Source organism: Ascidiella aspersa, chromosome 2 (genome assembly GCF_963924565.1).
Source record: "Ascidiella aspersa chromosome 2, kaAscAspe10.2, whole genome shotgun sequence".
NCBI classification, from domain to species: Eukaryota; Metazoa; Chordata; class Ascidiacea; order Phlebobranchia; family Ascidiidae; genus Ascidiella; species Ascidiella aspersa.
The window spans coordinates 25,560,170-25,575,147 of NC_139448.1; the positions used below are offsets into that span (position 1 = coordinate 25,560,170).

The window sequence follows — 14,978 nt, forward strand, 5'->3', positions numbered from 1 at the left end:
ACGTCACAAAGTAATGTACAACTGATTTGTTAAGAAATAGCCAATAATGACTGTCATTGGCAAAAACAGTACGTTGCTTATGGTGTAAAGATTTAATAGTTTGCTATACGTATAATAGCATTCTAAAAACGGTAATTTGTGCATGCGAAGCGTAGTGGTTGTCAAACGCTGCCCAGTATTTTTTAAATCATTGTTGCGGAGACTCGTCACAGTTCGGGTGAAATAAACTTGCACTCTTACCCCCGAAATTTCTCTCGGGCACCCCAGCTTAAGACGCTTTTGTATTAAACTTCCCAAGTTAGGTTTCTGTTCGAAACAACGGTGGTATTGTTTTATGAATGTAATTGCTCAATACATATAAAAGGTTTCCCCATACGGGAAGTATTTTTTTACACCCATCTTATGTCGCAAGTGAGCGCCAAAGGGATACAAGATGTGTTTTTTTATCATAACTTTGCTTCATCAATGTTGTAAATAACACTGTTGGAAAAAACGAACGAAATGCGGTTCAAATGGCCGTCTGGGCAAAAAGCCACTTCCATATAGTCTTTGTAGACCAGTAATTCTAAGTGAAAATGACTAAAGCTCAAACTAGTCACAACATAAGGCTTTGTTATTTGAACGTTAAAATGTAGAAGAAAGATTCTTGCTTTATACCAACAAACGACGTCATGGCGTCATCACAAATCTAAATTTTGACGAAAATAGTGCATTACTACAAAATATATGTCATTAAGCTACATTATACACAATGTGCGAATGACAACCTGCGCACGTTAAAAAGAAACCTGTGCGCCAACGCAAAATTAAAATTTGTGTTGCTCCTCTCTCCTTATTTTGTTAAATTGAACGTGTTGTAATTATTGTTGTTTTTCATCGTACAATTCTTTTGTTTCTTAAGTTTTTATTGGTGTTTTGCAGTTTTTTGTTTTTTCGCAGTAGGCTACCGGTATACATTATACATCTATCGTGTTTTAAAGGGTGTCTGACTTGGTGACCTTCGAGTCTTTCGTCCCCCTGCACGTTAATTTAATTGTTTATTTGCATTCTGTTTTTTTAAATTATTACAAACGTGAAAATAAAATATAATCTAATATAATCTAATCTACTATATTCGAATCAAAACCTCAGATGCTGCGTGAAGTTGTATGCAATAACTGTTTACAATGACAGAAATTGAACACCCTGGTTTTCAAAGTTGTAAAAAAAACAGGATCAGCAAAGACAATTTAATAAAAAAGGGGTTTTCTTGTTACTTTACAATCTTTCTATTTTTATTATGTTATTTTTAGATGAAACAAAAATGGTATACGGTATTACTAATACCTAGTGGATTATTTAATAGTTGATCAGAAATCCCCTGATTTTGACTACGTAAAAGTACAAACTACTTTTACTCCAAAAACGTATGATTTATAAAAATGTTTACCATATACAGTTACATATAAGGGAATCTCAGTTAAATCAACTTTGTTTTAAATAATTTCATATTCTACCTTTTATGCAATGTCAACTACTAAATAGCTGAATGCTAAAGATAGTATAGGCCTATATTTTGTAGTAATATAACAATATAGCTTTTTGTAAAGAATTTCATGCTGAAGATGAAAACTCATATATCTAATGGGAATTTTATGACACTTATGTTTGGTCTTCGAGGAAATGCCAATCCAATCACGTATGAAGATCAAAGTATTTTTTAATGTCGCAGGTTTCATTTTTGTGTATCCGCGATTGTCATTTCCTATGGGTCGAAAAATGTTGAAGTGGGGACCTGCAAAAGTGCGCGTGACCTAATCGTGTAGAGACCGCACAGGTAAATTAAGGTTTACAAAGAAGTCGTTTTAAGCAGTTGGTATGTTGGATTTAGTTATTCGTTATTGACTGTGAGCATGAGGCAAAATAGTTGAATACGAGAAAATACCTTAGCTTAAACCAAAAGAAAGCAATCTCGAAGAGCAAAATGGTCCAACACCTAAACATTTCTCAGCGTGAATACTTTGTTTCAAAAAAATGTTGTATAGCCTAGATGTAGGGTAGCCTAAATGTTTCGAAGGATAAATATATCGTTTGGAATGATAAATAGCTTTGTTGAACTTAGAGCCTACATTTAGGACGAAAAGGTGCACGACTAATTAAAGAATAATAAAGCTTTTAAAAGCCAAAAATGTAAGCTAATGTGCATGCCAAAAGCGAGTGTAAAAACGTTCATGAAGATGTTGGCAAAGCTTGATTGTATTTATTTAGAAGGACACATGACGTATCGTTTCATATTAACATACATCGATGCTGACTTCCATAACGGTGTTCTATTAAAGGTTCTGGCGATTTTTATTATTTAAGTAAAACCGAGGCAAAGCAATATATGTAGACGGTGGTCAAAACTATAAGAAACAAGAAGAATATTAAGTCAGTCAATCATGAACAAGTTGAACCAGCTAAAACTGAAATTTGCTCTTTATCTTGTTGGTGTCGTCATTGTGTTTTCAGCGTGGGCTTCTTTGGTAAACCTTCAGTCGACTTTGAATATTGAAGATGGCCTTGGTAAGATCCTACTCATAACGGTTTTTATTGCCTATACCGCAAAACTGTGGAATGTTTTTTTTTTATCTATACGCAACATAGAAACAACTTGGTTTTTGCAGGGACACTGTCGCTTGCAATAGTCACCGGTGGATGCATATTAAGCGGCCTCTTTCTTTCTCCGATTGCACTAAAATTCGTCAACGTGAAATTCGCGATTATGTTTTCTGATTTCACTGTTTTTAGTTACTCACTGGCGAATCTTTATGCAGGTAAATTTCTTGATAATATTGTTAAACATATACTAGAAAGAATTATGCAGGGATTTGTTGTAATAGACCACATTCACATGTATAAGTGTATTGATTGAAAAAAAAATCAACTGACGGTCTGTGCGGCCTGCCAACAAGATTCCTAGGTTTGTTTTTTCTTGCTACAGAATCTATGTTTTTGTACGAACTTAACACACTGTCTTATTGTGACAGACATTTGTTTAAGGGTAAAGCACAAGTCCCAGCATGTAGACTACAACGTACTGCGTTTTCACTTCTTATAATAAAAGAGCCCGAATTGATAAAAATATTTTAAGTAATCAAACAAGATAAACTCATAATTACACAACTTAAAAAAAAGCACGCTACTCTTGAAAACTACATTATTGTTTTCCAAATGGTTATCACTACAAATATAAAAAAATAAGCACGGATTGATAAGCCTGCCTATAAGTAAAATTGCATAACCCTCCAACTCAGAATCAATTGTTCAACTCAAGGTTACCACTGAGCAGTATAGGTTACGTTTTTAAGTTAGATTTATTTACAATCATAAAGATTTAGAATTGTTGTCATTCAGTCAGTAAATTTTACTTTTCCGCGAATTTGCATCATTTAAAATTAATGAGTAAGAAATCTGTAAACTTCTTTGAATATGTAATTTAAACAATAAACTTGAACAACTGATAGGTTGTGTTTTTATATTCATAAAATGCGTTGCAGGGTAAAATAGGTTTAATCTCTTGTGTCGGTAACTGGACATGATTTGCCAGCACACCTTCAGGCAATAAATGTCGTTGTGGTTTCTACAATTTGCGAACTTTTTCACAGATGTGCATAATTCAAAATGTGCTTTTTTATATATGCGTGCATTTTATAGTGATTGTAATATGAATTACATTTAAAATTCAAATAAGAACTTTAAGCGATCATTCTTTTCCTATAGTTATAAAAAAGTTAACTTATTATGCCAGATCGATGTTTAAAGAAAACCCCAATTTAAAAACTTACCTATATCTTTAAATGAGTGCACATTTTTGCGCACTTTTTGCGAAAAATCTGGATCCGCGTATTCCTGAAAAACTGTTAGTAGCATTGCGCAAATCGCGATGCTTTTGTCCCATCCCGTAACCGGTTGAACGGTTAACAGCTAGATTTCTAGTTTTAAGGCAGCACCAGTAAACTGTGCCTCAAACGATGAATGTTGAGCAGCAGTAACAATGACTTCAAACGTGTGTCCTGGATTAATGTTATAACTGTATTTAGTTAAGGGAACTCTGCTGACTGCTAGTATCGCTGCAGCAGTGGGCAGAAGTTTCTTTTTCATCACCATCGGCGTGCTCAATGTGCATTTTACCAACTTGTTTCACTCATATGGAAAAAAGGGCAAGGAGTTTTACCTGGGCAACGTTACTGGATTGTTTTATGCCGCTTTAATGTCGACTCAGGTCGGTCGGTTTACTGTTTGTTGTTTCCATAATGAAATCCTGAAAGGCAAGAATGTGTTTTACAGTGTGAGTTTCATTAACGTAAACAATTTCTATATAGAATTCATTTTGCATGCTACCAACGCACAAAGCTGTTGTGCGAGTTGAAAGATACATTCCTATTTCGCTTTAACCTTACCAAACGAAACACTTTTTCTTATAAAGTTACTCGGAAACCTTATTTCGTTCGTTGCTTTAAATGGTATGTCGAACGAAGGAAACGCGACTCAATATGGGGCGACCACCATCGGGACTTACACGAATCCCAGTGCTACAAACCAGTAGGAAGAGAAAATTTTTTTACTATAATAAAGGATGTTGTAGTAATAGCGAACATGACTCTTGTCTATGCAGGCCGCTAAAGTTGTCATGTGGAATAAACGAGTGCAAGGAAAGCTTTGCCGTGGATGAACTCCCTTCCGAATATCAGATAACAAACAAATCGTCGATTTATTACCTTATCGGGGTATTTATTGCCATGGTTTTGACCGGAACTGTTCTACACTTTCTTGCTATTCCCCGCATAACAGAGGGTAAGGTTAGAAATAATCTTTTATAGGCTAAAATCAGATTAAACAAATGTGTTAACGGTGAGTATAGATTGTTGAACGAGGAGACACTGCTTCGTTTATGTTTACAAAGCTTAGTTTTGAATATTAATGTACGATAAAGTTGGAATCACAAATAAAGTCTTATTGCTATGTAGGCCGTTGGATTAATCCACCGCAGCAGTTTTACTTAGAGAGTCTACAACGTTTAAAAACTAGTTTCTTGTATACTATAACCTTTTTATCAATAATTCACAGCCTTACGAGTCGTAATGGCAGCGAAATGTTTATTAATAAAACTTGTATCCAAAATTCAAACAAACCGTCCGTGCCCAATCGGAAATGTGCGCGAATATTTTCACGCAACACGTATTCATAAAATGCATTTATGTCTGTGACATTTGTAGGGCGCTGATGAACACGGCCTAAGCATTCTGTAAAAACAGGTTAAGTAAAATAGGTTTAGCAAGTACGACGATATCTGTTGTAAACCAGTTGTCTAAAACAAATTTTTCTTTAGTAGAGGCGAAGAAGTCTGAAAAGAAACCTCAGGCATCATTTACGAACCCTGCGTTTAATACTAATGATGGCGGTGGAGTTGAGTGGAATCGAAACATGCCAAACGTCATAACTGTAATGGGCTAAAAAAAATAAAAAATATTTTAAATAATGTAAACAAAGTGAAAATGGATTGTTTTTGAAACTGTACTATAATTGAACAAAGTTAACACGTAACAAGTCGTAACATGTTGCTGATATAACAAAAGTTTAATGTCAATGTTGAAACTTCAACGTTTAACCTTTGCCATAAAAGAAGTAACAAAATGTTTTGCATATATGTTGTTTTCGTTTTCATTTCATTATAACCATGCACGATTAATTTCCTAGGTATCTAAAAGCACTGTTGTTGAATCCGAGGCAAACAGCGCAAAATCCACCCAGTTGCTTATTATTTTGCAAGAGCTTAAAACCTCCTGGTTGTGGTATGGCAATATCAACCAACTGCTCATCACCAGCCAACAGGTTTTCTTTGGTCTTCAAATCGGCTTTGTCTACAGTGAATTGACAAGAGCCTACGTTGCCTGCGTTTTCGGGATAGGGCAGGTACGAGCACAAAATGCAAATATAGGATTGATTGTAGTTGTACTCTCTGCTTAAACCTAAAACATATTTTATTTCAACCAGGGTTGCAAAGTCAGAGTTGGACACGGGACTCGGAACTCGAGTAAGACTACGTAAAACTACCAGAGTCCCGAGTCCCAAGTTCCGAGTCTGGCGTGTGTATGTGCATTTCCAAATTTCGAAACTCATTAGGCAGCAAACTGTAAATTGTAAAAGTGGAATATCCAATGGTGTAATATTTTGGAACCGTATATTGTGGTAACCGGCTCCGCAGCCCTGATTACAACACTTTTGTTTATATAACATGGTGTATTTAAAAACTTGTATTGCTCGAAACAAGCTTACGTGTGTTCTGTTGCAGATCGGCATAGCAATGTCAATTTACGGACTCTCTGCTTTGGTGGCATCGTTTGGAAGCGGAAAGTTACTCGGCAGTTACGACAGGTAAAGTATTAGTTTTATTGGTCTAAAACTATATAATCTAAACTGAGGAAATTCTGTCGCGCACAATATGGGTTATAAGAGCTAAAAATACGATTAATATACTTAACGAGCAATATCAACTGAATGTCTCAGCTGTAGGCAGCCGTCGGCCCTCGCCTTAACAGCCCGCGCCTACTTATCCATAGCAACACACTCTAAACGCTATACTTGTAAAGTCCAATGTATTTCAAAGTGTAATATTATTGCCAAAAGAATAAAATTTTAAATTTGAGTATCTCGCCGAACCGCCTTTTTAACAAAATTGTGCCTAATTCTTGTTGAATATCTTCTGCTATATTTTATTATCTGGTAAGGAATAATAACGTGGAATCAAAATGTACAACAGCACAACAAGTTGCTGAAACGCGTATAGTTTCAGTGTCGACTTACTTATACTTTACTTTTTTATAACTTTTTGTTGACAAATTTGTATTTGCTTGTTCTATTAACAGGGCCTACATCATGGCTGCTTCTTTTGCCTTAAACCTCGGTTTGTATATTTTTTGCATTGTTTGGGCTCCGGTACATACTTCTAGCCCCTGGGTCATTTATGCGGCTCTTTCTGGATTCGGGATAGTCAACGGCATATTTCAGACCGCAAATGGAGGTACTTACTTGTGACGATAAAATGATGATGACTGCTTGTTTGCAATACTACCAATGTCGGGGACATTTTTCGCTTTTCGTTGCAGTAATTGTGGCGATACTGTTTCCGAAGTCCGCTAAGCTTGCTTACATGAGTTGCACAGTGCTGAACAGTTTGGGTATGTTTATAAATTTTTCCTGGAGCTCACAGCTGTGTATGTCATACAAGGTCGCTGGACAAATTGCCCTGATGGTCCTGAGTGCCGCTACCTACGGTAGGAAGACAATTTAATACGGAAATGCAGTAAATAAAGAAAATGTAGGAACCGGTTTATTAAACTTAACGATCATATTTTATCATCAAAATCCTGCGAAATGAGAGCGATGTAAAATATTCCTAAAATTACTTAAAACATTTGGCTTCAACGTGTTGATTTATCATCTGAACTATTAGGATTAACCGTGCTTTTAGAACTAAGGAATAATTTTAATTGTGATTTTTTTCTTCTTTATTTTAACTGTATATTATGCTTACACTTTGTTGTACTGTCTTGAAAACAACATCTTGTGACGAATATTTTAATTTTTTAAGCAAATGGTCTCAATATTGTTTTTCAAAAATCCCATTTTGCGACGGTGCTTAATTATTTTCTTTGAAGGATGAAAACTAGGAAAGATTGTTTGTCGCTTGTGTCATGCCGGTGCTTTTAATTGGTCATTGCAAAGAAGGCATTCCTGTATTGTGGTCCTTATAGTTTTTGTTTCCGTTTAAATCTCTTTTGGTGGTATTGCTTCTTTATAGGAGTTGCTGAATGTCGACATCGCACTGAACTATCGACATCGCAAGTGGGCACTGAAATTCCTTCTGCCGATATGGTTAGACGAGGAAGGAGGTTTAGCATCCACCACTAAGACAGAGGTTCTCACTTGGAGTGGACGATGCAGTTTGTTATTGGGGTTTTAGCCAATGTTTTTTCCGATCAATCAGCAATATTTGTTGGAGACCCCCATGTTGACATGTCCCCCTAAGCTATATTTTCGGCAAATTTTAACAATGCAAATGCACAATTTTTCGCGCTTTGCGAGAATCGTTCAATTCTATTCATGTTTTAGTTCTTCTTGGTGACATCCTATTAGCTATTGGTCTCCGTGCATACCATAGCACATTTTTTTCTTTTAAAGATATACTATCGAAATTATAGATCCTATACCAGAAATAATTTTGCCAATTTATGTAAAGAATAAAAGTTATCCCGCTTTGTGTTTTCGCATTATCCCGCGTTGTTAAGAACTGGGGAAATTCATTATGTTTTTGCCGTTTGCGCAAATGTACAATATGTTTTCCATATATCTAATGTATTGTGAGTATAACATTTTAAACAATGTATACTTATTGTGTTTCGCGCGTACTTTTTGCCTGGTTCTATATGTTTTTGTACCTCTTACATTTTGGTACCGGTATACAGTGGAATGAATCTTTGAAAAGTAAAACTTTTGGCAAATCTTAACCAAATAAAACGCATTTTTGCGCAGTTTTCGTGAACAGATTAACCTTGAGTTATATTCGAACACCAGTTCTGAACAGCAAGTTATTTATAACTCCTTGTTTTATGACGCCAGGTTGTGACGTAGATTTGTGACGTTAAAAAATTGTAATATCTTAGGGCTTGTGTAGTATCTGAGGTGGGCGAAAATTACAAGACGCTTAAAATTGAAATTTTATTAAAAAATTTACCAGTATATGATTTACATTTAATTTTTGTTTTGTGCTTTATATCTACAAAATTGTGAAAGCAATGCGGTGTGGTAACCAGGTTAGTTTGCAACAAAACAAGACGTCAGGTCTTGCACAAGAAAGTTCAATCAAAAGCAAGAAAAAGACAAGTTTTTTGGGCAAAATAGCTGCTATATATTTAGTAAATGTTATATGGCTTAAAAAACACTTCCTTAGTTATTGCAAAGTTAGCTTAGCTCGTGTAAGGGTTTATCGAAAACCACGCCAACGAGTGTGGTATCCAGTTAGTTGTGTTGATATAGCTCAAATGAATAAAACACCTTGAAATGGTTTTATTTTATTATAACAAACAAACAATTATTTTAGTCTACCGATTTGTTGTACAAGTACAAATTAGAGTCTAATAGGAAAAATCAAATAATATTTCCAAAAGTCAATTGACTCTACCACAACGAGTTTAAGATAAGACTAGTTGCGCTCAGTCAAGGTAACCACACATTCTCGCGGGCAGACAACTGCAGATACTATTTCCTTGTCAAGCGGAGGCGGGTAATCACGGGCGCTTCTCACATGAAATTTTTGTAGAATTTTCACGAAAAACATAAAAATTTCAACACGTGCCAAACTCTCGCCGAGACAAAATCGTGAACCGATTCCAAAAGGAATCATCTTGCTTGAGTTCACGAATTGACCGTTGTCGTCGATGTGCCGATAAGGATCGAACTTTTCAGGATTTGGCCAATCCTTTGGATCCGAAAGAGCACCTTGCAGATTTGGTATAACCTGCGCAAATGTACATAAACGTCCTTTGATATTATTACAGTGGTAGACCGGGACTTTCGAACTTTTATTGGTGTGTGATCTTTTCGAATTTGTTAAAACGTTACTCGACCATTATTTGAGAGATAGGATTTGTGTCGGTGCACATTTATCGAAGCAATGTTAACTGGGTTTGCACTTTGCATCAGTTGTAAGATTCACAGGCCAAAAGTAGGCCAAAACAAGTTCTAGAGATGTTTATACTTGTAGAACTGTAGGTCTGCTCGCATACAAATTATTCATTTTCAATTAAATTTACTTACGGTTGTACCCTTCGGAATAACAAAACCCTGCAGTTTAACTTCTGCGATGGTGACATGTTGAGCAGCCAAGTGAGCAATTACTCGATATCTCATAGTCTCTTGTATGAAGGCACATGTAAATGGCATTTTCGTCCGGTTTGACATTAAAGGGGTCCCTGATGAACCTAACGCAAATAAAAATCCGGCAGTCGTTTTAAGAAAGTTCTTTGATTTTCTACCATATACATTATGATTTTATAATTTGTTGTTTTCACAGATTATTTCCCTTGCAGTAAATTTATGGTTTGACAGGTGATCTCTTACCCAACACGTCGTCGATTTCTTTATCAATTCTCTTTTGATGTTCCGGAAAGTTTAAATAAAGAACGAAAAGCCATGAAAGTGTTGTGCTTGATGTTTCGGTACCAGCCATGAAGAAGTCACGGCAAACTGCTAACAGTTGGCTGTCCTGTTTGATAATAACCCATGCTTACGTTTACATTACACTTAAAGCATTCCAAGAAGTACCAATAAATCGCGAATGGTGACCATTATGGCCTATAAACACACAATAACACATGATCCCAAATACGAATAGAACAAAAATGTGTATTACAAAAATACAAAATGGAGTTTACCATACACGTTTTGTAAAATTTAAAATGTAGAAGGAATTGCAAAAACATTTAAACGGTTTGGACAATTTTAAGTTTCGGTTTCGACCAACATGACAATTTGTAAGTCTGGTTGAGGTCTGATTTAATGGCTCTGAAAGGAAGGCAAACATCTTATAGCTCATCAACGATAGAAAATGTTTAATTTAGTGTAAGTGTATAACTTAACAAAAGCTTACTAAGTTTGATTAAGTAATAAACATTTAAAGAATCGCAGTCACTGAGTAAACTCCCACAACACTATTAAAATTTATTTAACTTTTTCATTTTTAATGTTTCGCGCGTTGTTGATGCGTGTACGTTTTTGGCTTATAATTTAGTTGTTTTTTGTCGTTTTTTTTTTTATTATTTGAATAGCCGTGCAAATCTATTTCCCCCCTCTCTTTATACGCGCCCACCCCCTCGAGGTTACCTTTATTAAATTTTAATTTTTCTTTTGAGAAACAAATGTGTGAAACAATAAGTTGAGTAATGTAGCAATCGTCGATTTCTTTAATAGGTTTTGCAATTTGTTTTTTTAGGTTTCCCAAAATTAACAATACGAATTAATTTATGCTAAGCTTCTGAAAAAGTAACTTTAATGATGACAAAGTAAAAACCTTATTCTTTTCCTATGAAAATATGTTCGATGGCCAAAAAAATCTACAAGAAGACGTTCAGAACTGGTCATATCTTACAATTAAGGATACACAAACATATAGGCTATGTGTTCAACAACTGTAAGGTTGCCATTCTGAATCTGCTTTTAGACAAACGATTACCGTTTATCATTAGTACACCGAAAGCCATCGCAGACTCACCGAGTCTGACGATCAATTATACAAGCAAAGCAGGCGAGAAAAATAACTAACTTGCAGTGAGGTTCGAACTCACGACATCCAGCCATACCGGGACGGTTGCTCTACTGACTGAGCAACACAGGAGCGACACGAGATACAGCCGATACATGGGATCACAGTCATACATATATGTGTTCAACAACTGTAATCTCGCCGGTCTGAAGCTGCTTTTTGACCAACGTTTAAAATAATTTTACATTTAATGGAGCGTGTTTTATGATATACATTTCCTCACTCGGAATTCTTTTTCGTCAGGGTGGCTTCCACATTTTTGCTCAAACAAAAAAGCATCGATGAAGTCTTGAATATTTTCGCGGTCATATGTAGTTTTGTGCTCATCTATTTTCTCCTGCATTTTATCTAAAAAATACAAAATCAGATTCCATCATTAGCAGTTTGAATAGTTCGAAACGAAATCAACTTATTTTGAAATAATTGTTTTGATTAACTTTTGTTTCTCCTAAAATATGTCATATAAAAAAAATATGTTACGGAATTTGCATGCATTACAGTACACAATTTCCAATAAAATGAACAAGATGTTTAGAGTGACCCAAGCGATGTAAACCTGCTGAAAATGAAGAAACTATTTCATACTTATTATATGTGTCATATTCCCTTCGAATGCTTGCATCGATGCTTTAAAGTAGGGAAGTTTCGCCAAAGAATTCCAAATAAAAATTAGACTTTGCCTTGCAGCATGTTGAGGGTCAGAAAACCTATTTCAATATTGCTGTATTTTATTTCCATTTAATTATTTACAAACTTTCAGATATATAACCTCCGTTATTTGGTATACAAAAATTCTGGCGTATGGCAGGGGTTATGAAACCAGGGTACGCGAGAGAAATTAAAGGATACGCAAACATGTTTATGTTACTGAGACTACTATGATTTGGGCAAAAGATATTGAAAAAATCGTTGCTAACGTTTTATTTTACATTAATATCTCGCCCTAGACAGACATTATTTTCTGTTTTGTAATAAATGAGCTTTTAAAATGCGTTGGAACGTTACTCGCCAGACGTATAGCCTACGTTGACTGCAGTAAATTTCAGTTTATCTATACTGCCGTACTGATGGTGTAGGCCAGGGTTATTTATGAAAATTTGGCGCATATCCGCCAAGGATTTAGTTTGTTTAGGTTAAAGTTCATTATGTTATCGCAGATATAGATAAACATTTTTAGGGTATAGGGGTTCTTGAATTTATCTTCACGCGGACCGCCTAAAATTATTTTTTGTTTCGCGTGGACCATGGTCAACATGGATGTTTTAGAGTTGACGTCATAAATTGACGTCATAAAACAAGCAAACTAAAGAAATATGCTGTTTGCGGTCAAAAAAATGTGAAATTGAAATGGATACTGATTATATTCAAGAAGGAGCAAAATCGTTATTTTAGTTAAAATCATTTCTTTTAAAAATGTATTTTATTTTTCAAAAACCAACTATGCAACATTTATTTTGGGCCTTCATGGACCCACGTTCCCCCAAGGGGTCCACCGACCCCATTTTAAGAACCCTTGTTTTACGGCGTACGTCACAACTTCAATTGATTTGAAAGGGTACTCTCTTGACAAAAGTTTTAAAATATCTGGCGCATCGTTTGTTGAAGAAAAGTAATTCAGCCGATTCCAACAAACATACAGTATATTTACTTACAGCATACTCATGCTATGCAACAATTTCTTGTACGATGGATCCTCGTAGTCTGAACGTGATCCAAATACAACTCGCGAAATGACGTTTGATGTGGCTTGGAAAAATGTGTGCTTTAATACAAAGCATATTTTCAAATACGATTGGTAAATATTTATTATATATATAATTTGTAATTTTAACCGTTCGCTTTACTTCACTGTAAACAACAGCGGAATTTAAAATTAGCCTACAAAGCGAAGTAAATTTGAAATAAAAGTAAGTTTAAACCATACTCCGTACAAACCTTTAGATTAACTTGGTTGTTTAAATTTTGTAGGTCCCTTAAATACCTTACAAATGAGTCGCATTCATCGTTTATTAGAGTTTCCATTCTATTTTTTGCAAGACCTTGCCTGAAAATAAATTTTTTCAACAAAAAAACGGCCCAAAAAGGGAAGGTATCTCTGATTCGCTGGCATACGGTATAAACTTAAAATTTTTAACAGCAAGCTGGAAAATCGCATCAAAACACGAAATTTTGATGTAGAACACAGAGCAGGGCTACTCAACTGGCGGACCGGGGTATAAATGAGGACCTTTTCATTGTTGGATCCGAACCTCATCTGATGTCTCAGTATTTACTTAGCAATGCGATTTGATGAGTTTTTTCTTGGCAAACAATTGCTGCTGTTCATTGAAAACCTTAGTAACGGACATTACAGGTTTCTCAGTTGTCGCAAATAACATATGTAAATTATACCGTATTACATTTTGTATGACTGTAAATTATTTTATGAGAGTTATAACGGACCTACGCAAATTTTAAACTTTTGTAATTCGACATTTGCTAAAAATAGTTGAGTAGCCCTGGCGTAGAGGATATAGATTAAAGCAGAATTAACACTTAACATGGTGCCATTAAAATATATGCAAAATTTTGAATATTATAGGATTTTGCTTGGCGATTTCCAAGGGGGACGCGCCCACCCCTGGTTAAGAACAATTGCTGTGGACCTACTCTCGTAGATATTTTAGAGCAAAATGCTTTTGCGCCTTAAACCCTTCTCCGTATTTCTTGAAAACGATTCCGTCCTGTTTCGTCAGGCTACAAAACAGTTCGACCCAGGGACGATCTGAGAATGTGTTTCCTTGCTTGACGAGTGCCTGCAGTGAATAAATTTATTACCCAAACACCGAATATAAGAAAAGTTTTTTAAGCGACAATTGAAATCAGCTTGTCACACACTTGTTAATTATAGCGGTGGGTGAAAAATCACATGTTAAAGTCAACACATCGGCATAATAAATCAATATTAACGTTGTTTAAATTAATTATTTTTTGTCTGTCATATAAGTACAAGTTTATTTACCGATATTAACACTCTTTATACTTGGGTACACTATGCACGGATCTGTAATGTAGAATTGCTTCTCAGTCACATTAACTGAAGATGATACAAGCTCGTATCGCAACGTCTTATTAATTAAGATGATGATCTACTTGACCTTTTTGACTTAGCAATTTATTACCAAGCCACACTCTTTATTATTATTAAACAAAAGAATTTTGAAATAATAAACAAATGTATAGACTGTTTCAATATCAAAATATGAGCCTAATGCGATTTTGTTTTGTAACACTATAAATCACAACGTAAAATAGTAAATTACATTAATCTTTTAAATCATGAACTATGGATTTCATGTCAGCTCACCTGATTCAACGAGTTGAAATCATTGAGAATAACAACGTTTTCTGTTCCAATGCGAACCGACATTATCGGACCGTATTTAAGACTCCATTCCTTAAAATTCCTTCCAGGTTGATCAGATAAAAAAGGAACAACTCCCAGTAAAGGAATTCCTTTAGGCCCGGGAGGAAATTTTGGATGTGGAGTCCTTCGCCAATTTATGTAGAGCAGAGCTGCACAAATAATTAATATATTCCAAAAGCTTATTGTGCACAACAAATTGAATGCATTTTCGATTATTGGTGACAACTCCAT

General features: G+C 35.3%; 2 protein-coding genes across 2 annotated transcripts; one reads left to right on the forward strand and one right to left on the reverse strand.

Moving 5' to 3' along the window:
• The first annotated feature begins 2,420 nt into the window (after window positions 1-2,420).
• On the forward strand, window positions 2,421-7,056 carry LOC146164502 (protein unc-93 homolog A-like). Its single transcript, XM_083380736.1, has 6 exons — window positions 2,421-2,544; window positions 2,646-2,795; window positions 4,062-4,243; window positions 5,719-5,934; window positions 6,314-6,396; window positions 6,888-7,056. Exons 1-6 carry the CDS (start codon window positions 2,421-2,423, stop codon window positions 7,054-7,056), a joined length of 924 nt encoding a protein of 307 aa, XP_083236862.1.
• Window positions 7,057-9,223: 2,167 nt separating this feature from the next.
• Window positions 9,224-14,978, reverse strand: LOC146164503 (cytochrome P450 2D20-like). Its single transcript, XM_083380737.1, has 7 exons — window positions 14,688-14,978; window positions 13,991-14,136; window positions 11,927-12,048; window positions 11,565-11,689; window positions 10,141-10,285; window positions 9,838-10,001; window positions 9,224-9,538 (listed from the first exon to the last, which is right to left on the reverse strand). Exons 1-7 carry the CDS (start codon window positions 14,976-14,978, stop codon window positions 9,224-9,226), a joined length of 1,308 nt encoding a protein of 435 aa, XP_083236863.1.

Coding starts and splice junctions, on each gene's coding strand:
- LOC146164502 (XM_083380736.1), top strand. CDS start 2,421: ATGAACAAGTTGAACCAGCTAAAACTGAAATTTGCTCTTTATCTTGTT. Junction 2,796..4,061: donor ACTGGCGAATCTTTATGCAG/GTAAATTTCTTG, acceptor AACTGTATTTAG/TTAAGGGAACTCTGCTGACT. Junction 6,397..6,887: donor TTACTCGGCAGTTACGACAG/GTAAAGTATTAG, acceptor TTCTATTAACAG/GGCCTACATCATGGCTGCTT.
- LOC146164503 (XM_083380737.1), bottom strand. CDS start 14,978: ATGGAGTTGTCACCAATAATCGAAAATGCATTCAATTTGTTGTGCACA. Junction 14,137..14,687: donor ATTTCAACTCGTTGAATCAG/GTGAGCTGACAT, acceptor TATTCACTGCAG/GCACTCGTCAAGCAAGGAAA. Junction 9,539..9,837: donor TTATTCCGAAGGGTACAACC/GTAAGTAAATTT, acceptor ACATTTGCGCAG/GTTATACCAAATCTGCAAGG.